At 41.3% G+C, this 22,401-nt stretch overlaps 1 protein-coding gene across 2 annotated transcripts; it reads left to right on the forward strand.

The window, feature by feature from the left end:
- Positions 1 to 255: 255 nt before the first annotated feature.
- vps4a (vacuolar protein sorting 4 homolog A) lies at positions 256 to 21,754 on the forward strand. 2 transcript variants are annotated; one of them, XM_086108616.1, is made up of 11 exons: positions 262 to 648; positions 1,011 to 1,122; positions 1,218 to 1,362; positions 1,450 to 1,511; positions 2,930 to 3,049; positions 4,200 to 4,356; positions 7,319 to 7,467; positions 16,126 to 16,207; positions 18,077 to 18,296; positions 20,208 to 20,348; positions 20,662 to 21,754. In XM_086108616.1, the coding sequence occupies exons 1-11, from the start codon at positions 628 to 630 to the stop codon at positions 20,761 to 20,763; spliced, it is 1,311 nt and encodes a 436-aa protein (XP_085964742.1). In that variant the 5' UTR covers positions 262 to 627; the 3' UTR covers positions 20,764 to 21,754. The 2 variants fall into 2 exon arrangements, with proteins under 2 accessions (XP_085964743.1, XP_085964742.1); XM_086108617.1 differs by lacking the exon at positions 1,011 to 1,122 and having other exon boundaries at positions 256 to 648.
- The last annotated feature ends 647 nt before the right edge of the window (positions 21,755 to 22,401 follow it).

Here is a 22,401-nt window from a genome sequence, read left to right on the forward strand (position 1 = left end):
GTAAATATCCTCAAATTAAATCTTAGACTCTAAGACTTAGAGTCTGCGCTTAAATCACATCTTGACTTTTTAATTTCTAATCCTTTGTGGTGTTATACAGAGCTGACGTGCTGAAAATTAATTTTGTCAATGTCCAATACTTATTGACCTGACTGTGTATTTAGTCCAATAAAATTGTTATTTATGGTCAAATAATAACATACTTCTGAACACCCCCTCCCCTCACTTCCTGTGAAAAAAGTGTATTTTTGTGTCATTGTTTTACATTACTTACATTATACATTTGTGTGTGTGTTTCCTTGACAAAAATGCAGGGACAAGAAAACCACAATTTTCGTCGAATGACTCGAAACATACAATTTTTCATCTTTTGTAGATTTATTTTGAAATTCATTGTTTGTGATTTTCTTTTATTTTGGTATAAACCGGATGTACTATCGCTTTCTGTCATTGGGTCGGAGGTGGAGCGGTCGCTTATGCTAGCTGACTGCGCTATTTTGTTATGCCAACATCAATGTATTTGTTGAATACACCGCACAGTTAATCCAAGTGTGCATTTCGTCACACATCCATCTTCGAAACTGTTGAAGAAATAAAACTGGACGGATAATAGAAGTGTGAGATGAAATGACAACGTCAACATTACAGGTAGATAATTTTTCAAGCTAGCATGTCGTCAGTTCGGCGTTAGCTAAACTAGTTACAGTTTGAGTGCGGCTAACAGCTGGCGCCACAGTAAACAATCGACTTCAATCATCATCTAGATATGAAACAGTAGACCCCATTAAATGCACGTTGCGTTCTAAAGAATGTTGACACCGCTGCAGAGCACCCGCTTTTCTTTGACTCGTGTTCGTGCATCAAAAAGTATTGTTTTTGCATTGTCTGTATTGTACAGCTTTTTGCAACAGCATCACTGGATACTCTTGATGTAATTCAATAGCAAGGTGGAATCGAATGTGTATGTCTGTGTATCTTACGTTTCTTATTTGTCTCTGCGTCACTGTCAGAAAGCGATTGATCTTGTGACCAAAGCCACAGAAGAAGACAAGGCTAAGAATTATGAGGAGGCATTGCGTCTTTACCAACATGCTGTGGAATATTTTCTTCATGCCATTAAATGTGAGCAGTCGTGGTCGACCAATAAAGTTTGCATTCCAGTGGAGCAAGCTTGCATTTATCTTTGTACTGTTGTCTGAAATGTGTTGCTCATGCAGATGAGGCCCACAGTGACAAGGCGAAGGAAAGCATTCGAGCCAAGTGTATGCAGTATTTGGACAGAGCAGAGAAACTTAAGGATTACCTGAAGAATAAAGACCGACAAGGCAAGCAGCCTGTGAAGGAGTCACAGGATAATGACAAGTAAGCAGTTATTCATTGGGCCGAATTAATTTCAAAATTCAAACTCTGAAGTTGACTCGAATATGTATTTTTGTTTGTTTTGTGCAGGAGTGACAGTGACAGTGAAGGGGAAAACCCGGAGAGGAAGAAGCTTCAGGAGCAACTTATGGGTGCGTGAATAATAGGTCCTCTGCAGTTTTCGTCACTTCTGCTTTTTATTTTATTTTTATTTTTTCATCTCGGTGTATAGGATCATTTTCTACTGTTCATTTGAATGCATAACATGCTTCTTGGCTGGTCTTAAAAGGGTGCACTCTTGCTGCGTCATTGGGTGAAATAACAATACCAGGTGAGACAACAATTGCTATTTCTTTCGGATTCCGAAAATAATTATGCACCAGGGCCCAGAGATGGAAGAAGTGTCTTTAAACAGCAAGTGAAGTGGCTGAGTAACATCTCCCGTGGAAACCTCCATGGCCATTCCATAGTTTGTGAGGGGTGGGTCGAGAAGCAAAGCCAAATTGTTTTTTTTTTTTAATAACTGTTGTTGTAATGTACTTTTATAAAATTAAATGTATCAGAAATTTGTACGTTATTTATTTGCTCGACATAGAACTAGAAAAAGTATTTTCAATTGAACTTTGAGTCAGTTAAGCTTTTAATTTTTTCTCGTTTGCTATTGTCATCTGTCCTTTACAGCTGCAATGTTTTTGACAGAAATACTAACAATAACTGCAACATCAGGGTGAGCACAAAAGTTATTTATGTATTTCTTTTTCACTCACTCCATCCGTGCCGGGACAGGGGTAGGGCTATTTGAACGATTTGGTGAATTAATCTTTTGAACGATTCTTTTTAGTGAACTGGTTTTAATGATTACCTTCACTAAAAAGAACTGTCGTGCCCAATACTAACTCCCTTAACTGCTGTCACTTGTGTTGTCTGTACTGTCTATATATATACTGTATATATATATTTTTTTAAACAGTGCCTTATAGTGCACAAAATATGGTACACTTGCTCGTCAACATTTTGTGAGAGCGGTGCTCCGACATCATCTCTCTCTCTGTTCCTTGAGCACTACAGAGCAGCACACAAAGCTGGTTCTTGTTGATTATGTCACAAGCAACACAGTACCTTTGTCCTCCGGCATGTGTTAAAGTCAATCAACTTTAACACATGCCGATTGGTCCAGTGAAGACCAATAAAAACATTTTCATTAATTAAAAAAAAAAAAAAAAAAAAAGACTGCCACCTGGAGTAGTTGTAATAAGTATACACCTCCAAACAATAGAGTGTGTTTGGTCACCCTAGAATATTGGTTAAAAAGGATTTGCATTTTTTTCTTTATTGTGTATTGTGTTTTTATTTACATTTTGCACAACGTCCCAACTTCATCAAAAATCATCCTTAGTAAAAAACTCAACTCCAGCTTCTGTAAATGTGGTTGGTCCCATTCCCGCAGCCAAACCCAATGTGACCACACTTCATTATAATTATTTTTTAATTTACAGTATGTACAATATATTTATAGTATATCCAAGCCCACATGTTCGTCTCAACTACAAACTCTCATGTCTGTGTCCAGGTGCGATAGTTATGGAGAAACCCAATGTGAGGTGGAATGATGTGGCTGGACTGGAGGGAGCCAAGGAAGCTCTCAAAGAGGCTGTCATTCTTCCCATCAAATTCCCTCACCTCTTTACAGGTACTGTATAAATGAACGAGTTCAGATTTTACATAGGTGACAGGTATTCCTTGTTACCAGAAGACTAGCATTGGGGTTGTGGGGTAGCTACATGTTGATCCCTTGGTTTTAAAAAAGCAAATAAACATGAAGCACATTTATGACAGTAAAAAGTCATTTTTAGAGGCAGCACCGCCACTCTGTGAGCAGGCACCTTTGCGGGGTGGAGGTGTTTGTATGTCCCAAAAAAATATTTGAAATTAAGTTGTGATTTCAATTTTGGCTTGACTTTATCTTTAAATTGTTCAAATCAAAGAAAAACGATTCATGTGCAGAATGGCGCTGTGTGTTTACAAGTTCCCGATATTGTGAAAGTACCATGCATGCACCACCGCATAACAAACGTGTAACCTATGCCATCCCTAAGCATCCTTAAAGCTGTGTAATGACACCTCAGTTGGAGTTTACTGCTCAACTAAACACCCAACAAAAAGAATTGTTCACATTGAGTATTCAAATATAAAAGATGATTGCCTCTTAAAACATCTAAATTCAATGTTTTACCCCACTATTTTGAATTTTCTTTCAAACTCGGACCCATTTTTGGCCTTTCATCTGGGTCAATTTTAAGAAACTCCTAAAGATTTTGTACGGTTGTTTTCAAACTGCAGGTGTTTCATCTGAAGATGACGCTAGTATCGTTTGTTTGTTGATGGGTGTTTTTTAAATACCACTATTAAACTGATGTTTTTAATTACAACCTTTTATGAATGTAGTTATCTTTCAATTCGCAAGGATATGGAACATTTGCATTGAAATGCAGAATAATAAAATATCTTGGATAAATAGATGTCAGATTTTGTTATCTTTTCTCAATAACATTCAACAAATATACTGGAATTTCTGGACTATGAACCCGACTTTTGTCACACGCTTTCAACTCTGCGGCTTATTTAATGAAGCGGCCAATATCAGCAAAAGCAATGCTTGATTTTCATATGGTCAATGAAATAATTTATTATTATTTTCATCAGATTCAAGTTTATCCAATTACAACTGTTTTTTGGGGGGGGGGGGGGGTGGTTCCCCAGTCCGTTAACAACTTGGTACCAATAATTTTGTCTATGTGTTTATTTCTCCGACATTAACATCAAGATGTGTACATTCTCAGGTAAGCGGACGCCATGGAGGGGCATCCTGCTGTTTGGGCCACCAGGAACAGGGAAGTCATACCTGGCCAAGGCTGTGGCCACTGAGGCAAACAATTCCACCTTCTTCTCCGTCTCCTCCTCAGACCTCATGTCTAAGTGGCTAGGAGAGAGTGAAAAGTATGTTTTTTTTTGTCTGTTTGTTTATTTTTTTATTTGCTTCATTCGTATGACATTACCAGATGTTTTTGTGGGAATGTAACAGAATGTATAATTTGTCTTAAATGGATCTGTAGCTATTCATTTGGGGTTCTGAGGCAAAGCCCTCCACTGCACTAACAAGTTTTTTTTTCTCCTCAACACAAGTTTCATATGTTCTCCATCCCTCTCCAGTGAACATTAATCACCAAGTATTTTGAATCTTGACCCTCATCAAGTTAAATGTGTCAATTTCTGTGAAAACGCAACTGTCTCCTGAGCTAGATTAAGTACTTCTGAAGTATCATAACTGAATCATATCAACACTTTTCCTGTAATTGATCAAAACATTAATCAACATGTATTGTAGTTTACCATTTCGATTGGTTTAAAGCTAGCGTTGATCTCTGCTAAATGTGTACAACACCCTCCTTTCTTGGCATTGACAGCAGTGGCTCTGACTGTTGTAGGTTTCGGTTATGCACACTTATCAGTAAGAAAACCAAATCGTGTCATTTTAATTAGGAAAACAATAGGGATCCGAGCAGCTCTAAAGGGCCGTCACTATCCTGACCATGTTTGGGAACTTGTGTTTTGGGGTGCTGACACATAGAACGAGAACTAAATGTTTTTGCCAGGCCTTTTAAGAAGCATACAACCAGGGGTGCTTTGTTAAAAATGTATAGGGGGGCACTCCTGAGCCATTTTAAGAAAATACCCCCCCCCCCCCCCCCAAAATTAAATAAACCCTGTAAAATTTTAATTTTCTTTGCCACTGGAGGATCACCATGCAACACCGTGCCACAAAATAAAAAGCTATCAATAACTATTCATCTTAAACATGTTAACTTGAAACACCCAAAGAATGGAGATGATCGGATAAAATCTCTTGGAGGAGTTTGTTCAAATATGACCCCTATAACAGGCCAAAATTGGCGCCCATGTCTGTTAGTTTTAATCATATGGCTCCAAAAACCTTTTTTGTCGGCATTGAGCTGTTATTTACCAATTTTCACAGATCTAGGTGAAACACAGAACTGGGAATTTTGAATCACAAAAAAAACAAACAAATCTAAAATTATGATTTTTATGCCAGGTCTGATGTCTGTGAAAAGTTTCATGAGTTTTCACCCAGGTTTAGACCCTCTAACTAAAATGTTTCTTTATGAGCAGCGCTTTGGCACGGCAAACCTGGTGCAACAAAATGAAAAGCTTTTCATCTGAAACATGTTTAGAGGAAAAACCCCAAATTTGAAAATGATCAGATAAAATCCCTAGGACTTTGTTCAAATATGACCTCTATCAAAGGCCAAAAATGACACGGAATTCTAAGATATAAAGTCGACATGGTGAACTTCCTATTAGGTTTAGAATGTACACCTTGGGCCGATACATTTGCGCTCAACAAAACAGTTAACAAAGTAAAATAATAAACACAACACATAACATAAAACACGAACATAAAGTAAAATAATGAACAACACATAACATAAAACACGGACAGTTGTGCAGTCCTAACCACTTTTCCCTCATACCCTTCGTTGTTTAAAGCAGTTTGAGATGAAAGAAAATCAAAGTGTCCTTTCACCAGTGGATCAGAGACGCCATGCTCAAAATGTGCACACGTCGGCTACAAGCTAAGTTTCAAAGTCAACAAGAAGCTGTAGCATCCATTGACGAAAAAAAGAGATTGGTTCACTTCTCCTGTCCCATGTAAATCCATTTCAATTTCAAGCGGCGCCATCGTGGGGGTGGGGGGGGGGGGGGGTATAGTATATAGTGGCTCCTAGAAGTGCGGAAAAACCTATAGACTATTTAATTATTCATTCATTCATTCATTCATTTTCCGATCCGCTTTATTCTTATAAGGGTCGCGGGGGGGGGGGGGGGGTGCTGGAGCCTATCCCAGCTGTCTTCGGGCAGTAGGCGGGGGACACCCTGAACCGGTCGCCAGCCAATCACAGGGCACACGTAGACGAACAACCATCTGCGCTCACATTCACACCTAGGGACAATTTGGATTCCATTAACCTGCCACGCATGTTTTTGGAAAGCGGGAGGAAACCGGAATACCCACACAGGAACGGGGAGAACATGCAGACTCGACACAGGGAGGCCAGAGCCATAATTGAACCCTGCACCTCTGCACTGTGAGGCCGACGCGCTAATCACTGGATCACCGGGCCGAACCAGGAACACCTTTTTGTACGTCTGAGGATGCTAAATGTGTCAGAGCGTCTTTAAACCACTGTCGGGGATATTGTCAACCCATTTTTTTTTACTTGTGCATGGTGACTCACAATTTTTGCCAGGGCCGATGTATATGCAAAGTTTAGTGAGTTTTCTTCATGTTTAGTTTCCGTGCACGTTTTCCAGACAGTAGTAGTAATAATAATCGTAAAAATAACTAGAGCTGCGAGCAGCTATAAGAGGCCCTCGCAGCCCTGGCAACGTTGAGGTACTGGCACATTGGAATTTGAATTTTTTTGAAAATGAGCCACATCAGATTAAAAGCTTTGAATTATCTTTATTCACTACAGTGTTGTGAAGATAAATTGTGTTGTTCTTTTATTCATAAATGGTTCATTTGTAACTTTGAATATAAGTTCCACAGTACACTCTCCCTTCTCTCTGCCCAACTTCACCTTTTTTTAAACTAACCTTGCGGCCCATGTCAAATGTCATGTAGTTTAGTTTTTTTGGGGGGGGGGGGGGGGCGGGGTTAAGGTCACAGGCTGCTGAAAAATGGATGGCGGGCCCCAAATGCCCTCAGGCCATCATTGTTGTGTTTCTCTCACCTCTCCTTTTCTCTGCTTCACAAGACACCCGCCGTAAACAGTTTTTTTAAATTGTTTGTTTCCTCTCTTTCTAAATAGCCTATAGCCTATAGCCTTGCATCTATCCTCATCTCTTTTATGTTTGTTTGTTTGTTGGGGTTTTTTAGACTTGTCAAGAATCTGTTTGATTTGGCCCGCCAGCACAAACCCTCCATCATTTTCATCGATGAGGTGGACTCCCTGTGTGGCTCCAGGAATGAGAACGAGAGTGAAGCTGCCCGCCGCATTAAGACAGAGTTCTTGGTCCAGATGCAGGGTGAGCATAAGCTGTCTGAGAATCCAGTTAAATAACAAGGTGTCATTAGGGCAGTGAAGTGTCAAATCAGCAATCTTCTATATGGCAGTCTATTGATGGAACTAGATACATCGTCACAAGTAAGCCTCAAGTGAAAAGGTGTCCACATTAATTGATTCATCAACAATTTATGGATGACCAAATCAATCAACTATTTTAATAATTGAGTAATCGATTCAAGCCATTGTGTAATTTACAATTTTCTAAATCATCAAATTTCAGTATCTCAACAGTAATTATTGTCTGATTCCTGTAATCCCTTATGAAAGCAGACTTTTGTGTTTAATAAAAAATCTGCTTTTACTTCTGTTGAGCTTCAGCATATGGCTCCAAGAGTCTTTTTGGAAGGTCTTGGGCTATTTGCATGTAGGGTAATTCCAAAATGTAATCGATCTTGATGGACAACCAGGGCTGCTTCACAAACCTTTGTAAGGGGGCAATTAATTTTTTAAAAAAATCTCACAATGTCCTATGAAAACATTAAACTTGTTGCTAAGACTGATGTGTTGTAGAGTTTCATGAGTTTTTGTGCAGGTTTAGATGCTCAAAAATTGGGTCGTTTTCTGGCAACACCTTATTGTGTAAAAACGCAAACTTCGTGTTGCACGTCATGGAGGTCTAAACACTCTTCTGAGCAAAGATGAGGAAAATCTAGTTAACCCGATGAAAAAAAACAACAGCAAAAAATATTAATAAAATTCCTTCAGCCAGGGGGTGGCGCTACCACTACGATAAAAGTAAGGTTGGAGATGTCTTTAGGTTTAATTTCATCATATGTGTCAGATATTGACAAGGCATGTGGGCCAAGTTACAGGAACCTTCGTAATCAAAATGACGGCGAAGGAAATTCAAAATGATGGACTTCCTGTTCATTTTAGCGCATGGCTCCCAAGAGACTTTTTTGTACATCTTGGGCGGTTACATATGCCATCAAATTTTGCTTGCTCTCGGTCAGTGCTTCTCAAATAGTGGGGCGCCCTCGGGGGTGGGGGTGGGGGGGGGTTGATTCTGGGGAACATGCTTTTTTTTTTTCTTCTTGAAGAAAAGAAAGTGTAATTGCACGTCCACTACAGCAGTTGGCAGTGGCGCTCTCATTGTTGGAGAATGCGCTGGGAATATTTGCTCTATGGTATAGGGTTTGTTTTTTTTTTTTTTTTGTGCACCGAGCAGCCGATATGAAGTGCAGTAAACAAAGCCTCAGGAGTGAAAGTTTTTTTTTTAACAGGGATGAAAAGAAGGTGCGGAGAGAGACGAAGATAACAAGACAAAAGAAAGTCACCCCAAAGCTAAGACAAAGAGAGCTATGACGAAGCGTATGTAGCGCTTGGCTTTACTGCGACGACACTGGGAGACAGACAAGTCAAAAAATGCCGGTTGAGACCAGCAAGAAGCTATATAAATCAAGGCGCCACTTAAAGACATTACACTTCAATCACACTGATAAGTCGCTGGAAAAGTTGCGCACTGCAAAATGTGCTCATTGTAGCCATCAATCCTGATTTCCTCATTTTGATCCAAAAAAAAAAACTTGTTGACTGAAGTTTTTTTTATCTATTGTGCTCCTGAGATCATGCTGCTGAATGTAGTTTTGCTATGAAGAGACCAGTCCGTTTATGAGCTTGAAAGTAGTTTTTACTCAGCAGCACCAAGAATGTGTTACAGGCTTCCTCGTGTTGCCAATCAACCCTAGAGCTCCCGCGACACCTTGTGGACGGGTGGTATAACAGCGGGTTAGAATGGCCTATGTAATTGGGACATTACCAAATAATAAACAGATCTACATCCCTCCTTTTAAATCTTTTTTTTTCTTTTTCTTTTTTTTTTAAACACACATAAAGGCTAATAAGTGGTTGATTCAAATTAGCAACAGTTTCAGGAACAGAAAAAGAATCTCACTCAAAATATTTACGATTCGGTTTTGATACTCTGCCACTTCTTGTACGGTATACATCAGCATTGTCTTGTATCTTGTTTCTCAGTTTGGTTGGTGGTTTCTTGTTGGTGTAACAATGTCAGTCCTTTCAAGAGTGTCTCTTCCCTTTTCAACAGTCTCTGATTTGTCCATGCGTTGATTGTTCATTCCATTGGACTGCACAGGGACTTGTTCTGGTAGTTGTTCCTTCACTGGTAGTAGATGTTGTCTTGTACGTCTGTATTGCTTTCCATCTGACTCGACCGTGTATGAACGAGGCTCGTTGCAAACTTGACGTACAACAGCGATTTTGTCGTGTCCTTTTTGTGTTTGAAGTCTCACTACTTGATTTGTCTTCAATGGAGTGAGTGGCTTGCTGGTCTTGTCATAATACTGTTTTTGAGCTTTGCGCTTCTTTGTGAGATGAGCCTTGACAGTTTTGGTGGCTATTGGGATTGGCTTGAGTAACTTCTTGCAGACAGGTAAAGTTGACCGTGTTCTTCTTGAAAACAGTCTCTGAGCTGGAGATCCAAGGATACTGTCTCTGGGTGTATTTTGCAGATATAATAGATTTAGGTAGAAATCGGTTCCATCTCTCCTTGTTGTTTCCAGTAGTCTTTTCGCACTACGAACAGCTCTCTCGCTGAGACCATTTGACTGAGGGAACTCAGGGCTGCTCGTAACGTGTTCAAACTCCCATGACTCAGAAAAATCACGAAAGCTTTGACTGGTGAACTGAGTCCCATTGTCAGAATATAGTTTCTGAGGTATTCCGTGCACTGCAAACTGCCGTTTGAGTTTCTTGATGACACACATCGATGTCATGTTTTCCAGTTTGTCCACTTCGAACCATCCGGAGTAGGAATCCACGAGTACGAGGTAGTTGTTGTTGTCCCATTCAAATAGGTCTGTAGCTGTGGTGGACCATGGTAGATCTGGAACTTTGTGAAGTTTCAGTGGTTGCTTTTGTTGGTGAGGCTTGAGGCTGTTGCAGACACTGCATGACTTTACTTGGTCCTCTATGTCAGAGTTGATTGTGAGCCAGAAAACAGTGTCTCTTGCCCTTCTTTTCGTAGACTCCATGCCTGGATGTCCTTTGTGTAGTTCCTGCAAGTACACTTCCTGTAGAACAGCTGGAACAACGGCTCTGTTATTTTTCATAACAATCTCGTTTTCAACAGTCAGTTCTTCTCGAAAGCTAAAGAATGGTCTGATTGCTTCAGGTACACAGCTTACCCGTGTGGGCCAACCTTGTAGGATGTAGCGCGTCAGTGTCTGAAGAACTGGGTCGGTCTTTGTGTGTCCTGCCAGCTCTTGTCGACGTTTGGGTGAAATAAGTTGAAGCGTCATGACTTCAAAATCGCGCTGCTCCTCTTTTGATGGGGGAGTGTTCAGCCTTGGTGTGCGAGAAAGTGTGTCCGCAATGTAGAGATGTTTACCCTTCTTGTAAACGAGTGTTAGGTTGAACTTCTGTAGTCTGAGCATCATTCTTTGCAATCGCGCTGGAATCGTGTGAAAGGGCTTGTTGTGGATGGTGACCAATGGTTGGTGATCGGTTTCAATCAACACTGGTTTTCCGTAGATGTAGTCATAGAACTTGTAACACGCAAACACAACAGCGAGAAGCTCTTTCTCGATCTGCGCATACCTTTTCTCCGTCTCTGTCAAAGTTCGCGATGCATAGGCAACTGGTTTGTCATCTTGTAGGCATGCAGCTCCCAGGCCGTACTGAGATGCATCGCAGGTGAGGGTCACTGCTTTCTTCATGTCATAGTACTGAAGCACTGGTGGGCTTGTGATGCATGCTTTGAGTCTGATGAACGCCTCTTGCTGATGATGCGTCCAGCTCCATACAATGTCTTTGTGAAGCAGCTGGCGCAGTGGCACTGACAGTTCACTCAAGTTTGGAATGAACTTCCCTAGATAGTTAATCATTCCTAGGAACCGCTGGAGAGAAACCTTGTCTTCGGGTGGGGGCATGTCTTTGATCGCCGCAATTTTCGATGGGTCAGCTTTCAGTCCTTTGTCTGTGAAAACATGTCCAACATAACCCACCTCTTTCAATCTGAATTTGCATTTCTTGGGATTTAGCCTGAGTTTGACTTGTCTTGCACGATCTAGGACTTTCCTGAGGTTGCGGTCATGCTCTTCAATCCCTTTTCCTCCGACAAGGATATCATCGACAATCACTGCACATGGATAACCTGTAAAGATTTGTTCCATGGCCTTTTGAAAAACTTCGGAAGCTGTCTTAATCCCAAATGGCATTCTCAGAAATTTGAATCTACCAAAAGGTGTGGCAAACGTTGTGAGCATGGACGAGGCATGATCTAGCTTTATTTGCCAAAATGAACTCTTCGCGTCCAGGACAGAAAATACGGTTGCCTCGGGCATTTGTGCTGCAACCTCTTCAACTGTACGCATGGGATGGTGTGGTCTCATTAAGGACTTGTTTAACTCCCTCGGGTCGATGCATAGACGCACATCGTCAACCTCTTTCTTATGAGTGGCTACCATGTTCGACACCCATTCAGTAGGTACGTCAACTGGTTCGATCACACCAAGTTTTTGCATTCTTTGGAGTTCACTTTTCACCTTTTGTTGCATTGGCACTGGAACGCGTCGTGGGGAGTTGATGACTGGAACTGCATCAGATGCGAGCTTCATCGAGTAGGTCACTGGTAATTCCCCAAGCTCATCTTTGAATAGATCTTTGTACTCTTTAAATACTTTCTCCTCAAAGCTTTCATTTGGAATCGCATCGATGTGAAAAACTTCTTTGCTGAAACTAACTAGTTTCATATTCACACTGTCCTTGAGTCCCACGATAGACTGCACATTTTGTTTCACAACTTGGAAAATTAGGTCATAGCTCTTTTCTCCTAATTTGCATTTGAGAGTGATCGTGCCTGCAGACTTGATCTTTGTTCCTCCAAAAGCGATTAGATTGATCTGCTTGTCTTGTGGCTGTATCTTCTCACGCTGAAACATGTCCTTGCAGGTGTTCAGAGAAATCACGTTACACTTCGCACCCGTGTCCACTTTGAGCTTTAGCATCTTCTCCCCGACTGCAACAGAACAATAGCCTTCTTTTTTGTGACTATTCTCGCCCTCCAGTGTTAGGTGCTCGATAGTGAATGTTTTGTCGCTGTCTGAATCATCAGTTGATATTTGATTTACTTGTCTGCCTCTTGCGTGTGCTTTTGCGAACCTGCACTGGCTCTTGAAGTGATTTGGCTTCATGCATGTGTGACATTGTTGTCCAAAAGCTGGGCACTGGTCACGTCTGGCTGCGTGTGAACCACCGCAATTTCTGCAATTTGAGATTTCAGTCGCCATTTTGTCTTGTTTCTTTTTGAAGTTGTGAGTCTTTTTAAATGTGTGGCTGCGCCTTATTTGTACAGTGTCCACACTTGTTGATGCCACGTGTTTTGGAGCAGCTAGCACTTTGCTATGTTGGTCAGTGAGCTCGTTTATTTGACAAATGCGCACTGCTTTGGCAAGTGTCAGCTCTGTTTCTTTGAGAAGTGAACGTCTGATGCTATCACTGTTAATTCCACACACTAATCGGTCTCGGATTAGCTCATCTTGCAATGCTCCAAAATTACACGTTTTTGCCATGTTGCGTAATGTACTCACATAAGCTTCAATCGTTTCTCCTGTCTTTTGTTGTCTCACGTTGAAACTGTGCCTCTCCATTATGATATTTGTTTCTGGGTTGCATATTTCTTTGAACTTCCTTTTCAAACGTGTCGGATCTTCCCGTGACTCCGCTGCGGTTATTTCCACGCCTTGGTCTGACACAACTGCTGGGGCATATGTGAACGATCTCTCTCTTTCAATAGCCTCCGGTCCCGCCAGATTGAGGAGTATGTAGGCCTTTGTTTTAGCATTTTTGTCACTGTGTGCTGCGGCTATGAATATATCATATTCTTGCTCGAACTTACGCCAGTTTTCAGCGACATTGCTGTCGAAGATGAGAGGATCAGGCCGCCGAAATCCGTCCGCCATTACCGCCTTTTCACGGAGGTAAAATCTCGTCCTTTTTGCTCACCACCAGCACAGACTGTCTTCGTGGACCCTGCAGACTTTTTGAAGCATCCCACTTCTGACACCATGTAGTTTTGCTATGAAGAGACCAGTCCGTTTATGAGCTTGAAAGTAGTTTTTACTCAGCAGCACCAAGAATGTGTTACAGGCTTCCTCGTGTTGCCAATCAACCCTAGAGCTCCCGCGACACCTTGTGGACGGGTGGTATAACAGCGGGTTAGAATGGCCTATGTAATTGGGACATTACCAAATAATAAACAGATCTACACTGAACTAAATTTGAATTTGTTATTTATTCATATTATATCATTTTCGTTTTCAGAATGAAATTGTGCAATAAATTGGACAACAATGTTTACAGTTTTCCAAGCCAATATGAGGTCAATGTTTTTTATCCGCTCAGAGAAAAACATGAAAGACTACAACATATAAACTCCCCAGCCAGTAGGTGCCGCAACCACAAAGACAAAAAATAAGTTCGTAGAGGTCTTCATTCCTGATCTATCATGAAATGGGAGAGGTTTTTAGAAGGCATGATCATGTGGGTCAAGAGGCAGCTGCTTTTGTAGTCAAGGTGACACTGACTATTAAAGTGAATTCCAAATTGCAGCCTTCTTGTTCCATTTAACATATGACTCAGAGAAACTTATTTGTCAGACTTGGCCTGTTTCATATACCAGCAATGTTTCGTACATCTGGCAGAAACGTATAACCGGGGCCGCTTTGTTATAAACATCTAGGGGCCACTGGTGAGGCAATTTTCCACAATAAAATAATAATTTTTTGTTGATTTTGTCAGGCCTGATGTGTGTACAAAGTTTCATGGGACACACGAGCCATTTAAAAAAAAATGGTTGATTCACACTAATCTATTCAAATATTGGTGACTTTGCAATGGGTAATGTATGTGCAAAGTTCCATGAATTTTCATGCACGTTTAGACCCTCAAAATTTGTTGTTGTTTTTTTTCTTGGAGAACTGTGCGTTGCCACGGCAACAGCATTTCATGAAATCGCACATTTTAGATGTTTTAACATGAGGTCCTAAACACTGAGCAAATATGAAGCAGATCTGCTTATCCTGCGAGAAGAAAAGGTCACAGACAGAATAAAACATTTACTTTCTGTAGCCTGTAGGTGGCGCAACCACAATGTTGAAAAACAAGTTCATAGATGTCTTCAGGTCTGCACTTTTATCAAATAATTGAAGTTTGGCAAAGCTAGGATCATCTGGGTCAAGCAATGATGTCATGTGAATAATTAGAATTTGGCCATGCTCTTCGCCCAAAAAAAAAAAAACACTATATGGCGTAGTTCAAGATCAATATAATGAGGCTTTTCTGACAAATTTTGAGTTGGCCTTCCTCAGTTTGTTAAAATGTAAAAAAATGAACATTTTAATCGTCACTAGGTTGCGCTATATGTATAACAGAATTATAATATAGATTTCCTCAGGCCGTGACAATAAATGTACACAAATATTCCCACCTATGGACTTCTGTCAAACGGAAATTCCCTCATCCGGAACAAAAATCGATGCATTAAAATTTCGACTAGAATATTACAATATGTATATGATCGAGTCATAACAATGGAAGTTTCGGTACCCGGAACCCGGAGGCCATACAAAAGCCCACAGTGGCGCAAACTCAACTAAGTCCCACTCGATACTAGGAAATAACTGTGTCCGCGCCGCTATTTACTCCAAAACCGCAACATGTAAGTTACTCTTTTAGCATGAGTTTACTGGAATCGCGAACAATTTTCATTTCATTCATTTACAGTTACGTCCTCCAGATCATGGAGGAAGAGGAACGGTAATGACCGTGGAAGAGAGAGTGGAATGCATCCGATTAGCTGCTGATAGAGTACAGACAAACTCAAAGTTATGTTTAAAAGTTTCATTTTGTTGTATGCTTGATTGCCCTCCAAACCAAACCAAACCTCAACTGCGTGCGTTTAGAGCACACAGGAAAAAGGGCCAACTTGAGCTGAATGAAACTGAGGCCTTGTTAACTGATAGTACAAACAAGAAGGTTCAACTTCGGGTGGGCAGCACGATAAGATGTCCTTGAGTTTGTGCAGTGTCTCAATTCATGTGAAATATACCCATTGAATTAACATTGTATCCATTGTTTGTATCGAGAGATGTTTTGGCCTCTGAGGAACGTATCGGTGGGCTGGGCTAAGAGGCGTGACATGTAAATGAAAAAGCGAGTATATGTGTGTAAGTGTGTGTGTGTGTGTGTATATGGATATATATGGATATATCCATACACACACACACACACACACTCACACTCACACACATATACTCGCTTCTTCATTTACATATATATGTATATATCCATACACACACACACTAGTGGATTTTTCCCGTGAGCTGATTGGCTGTGCATCTTCGTAGCCCTGCCCAGCACCTTCCCTTGTGTCTTGTCACGCTGTTGACTTTCTGATCGGTGAACTCTCATTTGCCTGCCTCTCTTTGGCATACTTCCTTGTGTTATGTTTGCTACGTGCACAGATCACATTTTATGAACCAATATATAGAGAAGTCAAGGTAATTCCAAACAGTTTTGATTATTTTCTTGCATCTGTATTTAAAAAAAAAAAAAGAGTACATGAAGTTTTGATTGTTTTAATCTGTGATTTGCATAGGTGTGGGAAACAACAATGATGGCATTTTGGTGTTGGGAGCCACCAACATTCCCTGGGTGCTTGATGCTGCTATCCGCCGAAGGTCAGAGGTCATTTCAATACTGTTCTTGGAAACATAAGTTTTATCTTTCTTTCATTGATGACATGGTGTCTACTTGTTTTGAGGCATGTCACATCATTTATCTTTATGAATATTATTATTTTTTCTTTACATAAGAGTCGTACTGTATATGTACAGCGGGCCTCCACATTCAAGTATTTAACCAACCGCAGACTTGCATATTGGCTGATTATTTTCTCTTGATTGTTTTTAATTGTCAGTATTTTATTTCTCTCTGTCTCTCTCTTGAGATCCAATACTATGATGTCCACAAGGTCTCTGCACCGATATCAAGAGTTCAAGCGCAATTCACACTTTGTAATCAAGGGCAGTCATTTGGAACATGTGCAGACGGATGAATGTTTCTATTTCAGACATTTAGGGGCACCTGTACTACCCAGAGCAACACATAATGCTTGATTAACAGCTAATTCCAACAAAAGGCCCATGTCCTTTGGTGCAAAACATTGCATTGAAAGCGGACAAGTTTTGGCTTCAACTTTTGTACATGTGCAATGTCATGCTTTGCTTACAGTAGGAAAAGACCCCCGTCATGCCATAGGAGAGCGACTTGCAGACAATGTTCTCACAAGGCTTATGGAACCCTAATGAGACTTTGGTGGCCCTAGAATAAATTTGTTTTATAAACCTTGCTTCCTTTTCTACCCCATCCAGCTATCCATTATCAACACCGCTAACTCAACCTGTACAGCGCTCGTGCCAAATTCAAGGCCAGATCCAGCCCGCCAGGTCATTTTATGTGGCCCGCCAAAGCAAATCATGTGTCAACTTGCTAAAATCCCTTTTTGCACTCACTTGAACAATAATTGAACAAACAATTATAATTGACTTGACTGATTTCATGTAATAATTTTGTGGTTTCCCTGTCATAACGGCCCTCCGAGGGAAGATCTAACTCCAAATTGGCCCACGACTAAAATAAGTTTGATACCCCTGCTGTACAGGGTTGTGAGTGAGTGGGGGTGCCGGAGCCTACCTATCCCAGCTGACTGGGGGCGGAAGGCCGACTACACCCTGAACTGGTCACCAGTCAGTCGCAGGGCACATTCTTTTCTCCCCCTTCCAAAAAAAAAAAAAAAAGCAAAAAATTAATCATAACTACTGTTCATACTTTCCTTAATCTCATCAGGCATTTCTGAATCACTCGTCTGCTGATGCTGTTGTTCCAATTCTCTGAATTTCATAGTCTGTTTCTGATATGTTTCCAATCTGACGAGAAGCAAATGCAGTGTGAAATCAGTCTCCTTCTAATCACCACCTTCACGCTGTCCCATAAAATTGTTGGGTCCGTTTTCCGTCAGAGGAGTGGGTGCTGTCCCAATCTAATGAATGTAGTTCTCTCCATACACCCAGTCCATCTGACACTGGCATCACTGTATTCATGTCTACTTTTTTATTTTCCTCATTTGAAGGCATACGGTTACCGGTAATCTGCGCCTCATAATCCAGTGGACCTTTTAGTGCGGAAAATACGGTACCTTCCTTCCGAGTCACCAACTTCCTTCATCATTTCAAATTTGACCCGATTGGAGATCAAAATCATTACTCCTCGCTTGCGTGTTTGAGCCAAGGCACTGGAGAATGAATTCCAGCGGCCCAATTTTTTCAAACTTAAATTGCGTTCTTTCTGGTTTCTGAACATCGTTCTCTGTCCTTGCCCCCTGTTTATTTTATTTTATTTTTTGTCAATTTACAATTCATGTTTAGATATTTTCATAGTTTGTGGGGAAAATACTTTTTAAATATTTTTGTGTTTTTTACTCTTCTTAACTGTTCTATCAGTCCTCTGTTAACAGCAATGATTGATCGGGACTTGTGTCTGTTGAACAGATTTGAAAAGCGCATCTACATCGCTCTGCCGGAGGAGCCGGCCCGGGCTCAGATGTTTCGTCTCCACTTGGGCAACACGCCTCACAGCCTGAGCGAGGGTGACTTGCGGCAGCTTGCTCACAAAACAGACGGCTACTCTGGTGCTGACATCAGCATCATCGTACGGGATGCCCTCATGCAGCCTGTTCGGAAAGTCCAGTCTGCAACACACTTTAAAAAGGTGAGACAAGAAAAACCTACCTTACACTCAACAAACACATATATTGCACCGTTTCCCCCAGAGAAATTGTGAAGCCTGGTGGTCAAGAAGCCGAACGGCTCTTCTGAGGGATGTTTATAGTGCAGTAAAAAGTTGCTTGAACTCGTCAGTTTTTACCGCAAGCCAGTGCCAATTAAGTCCACAGTATGCAACAGCCAAGGTAAAAGTAGGCATGGCATGGCTCGGTCTTTGTCATACTCTGGCGTCCAACACTATGGCAGTGGCGGATGCTGGTCTGTCAAGGAGGGGAAGCTCAATTTTGGCCAACATCATAAAATGTGTCCGTTTATTGATACTCCTCTCCGTTCCTTTTCAAGAAAATTGTCTGTGACCCTGTCATACCAACAAGGCGTCTTTTCCAGGGTCTTAACTAGTGTCCTACAACTACACCAACTACAATAAAACCCACCAGAAATAAAAGATTAATTCGCTGCTAGTTGTTTTCAACAAAGAGAGTGTCGCTGAAATGATGAGAAGTCTCCAGTTCAATTTAGAACAGAATGAGAATTGAAAAATGCTCCCACAGATTCCTTCACCAAAAGATCGGTGATTGGCTCATTTCGCTGTCAATCAAAAAGAGATTCAGCCTCAGACAGATCATCCAATCATCATGCAGAAAAGCTGAGTGTCCGGGTCAGCCGATAACACCCACTGTCCATAGACTCCCAGAGACGCTGAGCGTCCAATGGGCGGGACAAAACCAATGACTCGTCCCGTTTCAATGCATTGGGACTATTCTCGAGACGCCCAGCGTCCGCGCTGTAGACGCTCAGCGTCCACACAGTTTAGAGCGCAGTCAAGCTGCGAGAATGAATGAGAAGAGAGTCGCATCGTAACCAGTAATAAGAAGCTGATTCGGAAAAAAGTTGAGCGCGTTGTAGCGCATATTTAGTCAATGACATGTAGTGATGGCAAAATGAAGCCCCATAAAGCAGTGAAGCCCTGCAGGGAAATACTTCACACACGCTTCGGGGCTTCAAGAGGAATCACTTTCTCGACTACGCCATCATGTGGACAGGAAAATATGTAACATGCTTGGTGCATGCAATAAAATGGTGGGGTTTAAATCATGCTCTGAACACATGATGTGTATTTGAGGAGTGTTTTTACATGAATTGTACTGTGTTACTTTGTCTATGTTTGTGCTTATGTAACAAGTGAAAATGTGAAATAAGGAGGTAAAATAAAGTGCTTATTCATTTTTATTTAAAAACGAAATATTTTATCCAAAGTTTTTGGACTCAGGCGGTTTCTTTTTTTTGCAGAGAATTTCACCTGCTTTTGAACAAACTCTTTCACATGGTACTGATGAAGCAAGGGTGCATAGATATGTGATAGCAAGTTGGTATGAAGAGGAATCCATAGCGTTTCTTTGCCGCTTTTATTTCGAACAACACTCGAACCTATCGTATCATTTCCCGAATCAGTCATGTGGTACACCCCCTTCGCGGGGCATCAAACGTCACCACTGACGTCATCAACACGCGCTTTGACTCCCCATTCATGAACCATTCATCTAGATTACTCGGCACACGCTTCAGGGATTCGACCCGTGGAGCACATCACTAATGACATGTACACATAATTGTATGTACACACGTTTCTTTGATCACTTATTTTTGGACATTTTAGGGGAAGCTCAGCTTCCCTTGCAGTCTTGGAGCAATCGCCTCTGCACTACGGGTGGTACAATATTTATGACAAATATGTTCTTTAGACCCCGCGACCCTAGTGAGGATTCAGCGGTTCGGAAAATGGATGGATGGATGGATGTTCTTTAGAGTCGAGGAGATTTCGGCTGCTTGTACATGTAGAACCTAGAATTCTTTTCACTTGCCACATTGTGAAACACTGCTGTTTCTTGTCCTACAGATTAGCGGCCCGTCCCGCAGCAACAATCAGGTCATGGTGGACGACCTCTTGACGCCTTGTTCACCTGGTGACCCTGCTGCCCTAGAGATGACCTGGATGGATGTGCCGAGCGATAAGTTGCTAGAGCCAATAGTCTGCATGGTGAGCTCTGCACACATTTCAGGAATTATCAATACAGGAGTCACCTTGAAAAAGCCACAATTGCATGAGGGAGGAGACCTACGCATGATTTACGCTGAAGCGCGTCACTTCACGACCTGTGTGAAGTTGGTCCTTCTTTGTGATCGTCATTGGTCGATCACGCGCATCTCCGCAGAAATCGCTCGATCATGATCGGTGGCCAATAGATAGGAGCGCCGCGAGTGCACACACATCACATGGGCTCAGGATGAGCGTGTGAATAGAAAGAACGTCAAACAAGACAGAGTCATGTTTTTCTTCTTTCCACTTACAGTCGGACATGCTGCGGTCCCTTTCCACCACTCGCCCAACAGTCAACACTGAAGATCTGCTCAAGGTCAAGAAGTTCACAGAGGACTTTGGGATGGAGGGCTGAGTGAAAGATTTCCCCCATCTTAAATGAGTGAAACTGCTCCTAGCAAACATACCAGTCTATCAAACAAATGCCATTCTCATCATTGTACACCCCCATCCCTGCCCCCCTCCTAGCCTTATATCACCATACTGCACTTGGTTCATTGCTCCTCTTGGATTCCAAGACTTGCAACGGTTTTCACCCAGAAGAATCATCCACTCGACCCGTTTTGAATTCTGGAGATTGCTGACCAAATACCGCAAAGGGAAAACTCGGCACGACTCCCTATTTTAGATGATGCATCATTAAAAAGCTGCCGCTACAGCACAACCCAGGTGACAAGGGGTAACTGAAGGATTGGACATTTTGTTGCACTGTGGTTCACATTGCTTTTGGATTGAAGGAGATTGACAACGTGTTTTATTTAATGTCTCTGTCTTAATGCACACACCTTGTTATTTAGAGTTACTTGTTTTGAGTGTCATTTTGTAGATTATTGCTGCCTCTAACGCATCTATGTGTATCAGGCATTTTACCCTTAACGGGGGACTTTTAAATATTAATTGATACTAAACATCAATCTGTCTCTTAGTTGAAATTACACATGGGCAAATGCCTAAAAGCTGTTATTGACCATTTAAACATTCAGAAACACTGTATGGTTCGTGACACAGGCTCTTGGCATTCCAGGGTGTAAATTGGTTGCAATTTTTATTCTCGTAGTCAACACAGGCGATGCCCATTTGTTGATGATTTAGCACCCACAAGTTTCTTTCCTCAAAATATTTTACTCAAGTCAAAGGAGATTGTTCAAGCATATCTTTCTAGCAGTTTCTGCTCATGATTCAAATTAAGACACTGCATCTGTATCTTACAGTCTATCTGTAAGTGATGGACTTGGTATGCTGTGAGTGCGTCATTGTATTCATGTGAAAGTGCAACTTACCGAAGGGCCCCGTGAACATTACTACTAATTCAAGGTGCATAAATAAAGATGACCTTTTCAGTGGAATGGACACTTTTTGGCAGAGTCTGTGTCATCAAGAACAAGTACCGGTACTCTATTATAGACTTGTGAATATCAGCTATCTATTGCAGGAAAACCTGCAGTGAATATTGTGCCTATTAATCTGGAAGTTCAGGTTGTACAAATTGAAAGAAAGTACAGTAATCCCTCGTTTATCGCGGTTAATGGGGACCAAAACCACCCGCGATAAACGAAAATCCGCGAAGTAGCGTCCAATTAACATAAACGGGTTAAAAAAAATAAAAATAAAGTCCGCAAACGGTCCACGAGAAGTTGCAAATCAATAGGGAGTCACATAGAGCAACATATACAGTACTGTACTCCATGTATATGTAAAAAAAATATACAGGTATATACAGTATATATTTTTTTAAACATGTTTGAATAAATCTGCGATGCATTGAACCTGCGATAAACGAACCGCGAAGTAGCGAGGGATCACTGTATTGAATACGCCCTCCATGCGTGTTAAAGAAATTTAGAATAGCTTGACATTTTGGGTAATTTTTTTAGACAATAAAAAAAAAGTTTTGTTTCACTCAGCTCGTTTGTGGTCGAACAACGGCAACCATGAAAAGTCGAGTGACATCCGTGCCCTCGCAGGCTTTTGCTCGGGATACAGTCCTTCACAT

The sequence above is a fragment of the Hippocampus guttulatus genome, chromosome 4 (assembly GCF_054856545.1).
Source record: "Hippocampus guttulatus isolate MCC_2025c chromosome 4, RoL_Hgut_1.0, whole genome shotgun sequence".
NCBI classification, from domain to species: Eukaryota; Metazoa; Chordata; class Actinopteri; order Syngnathiformes; family Syngnathidae; genus Hippocampus; species Hippocampus guttulatus.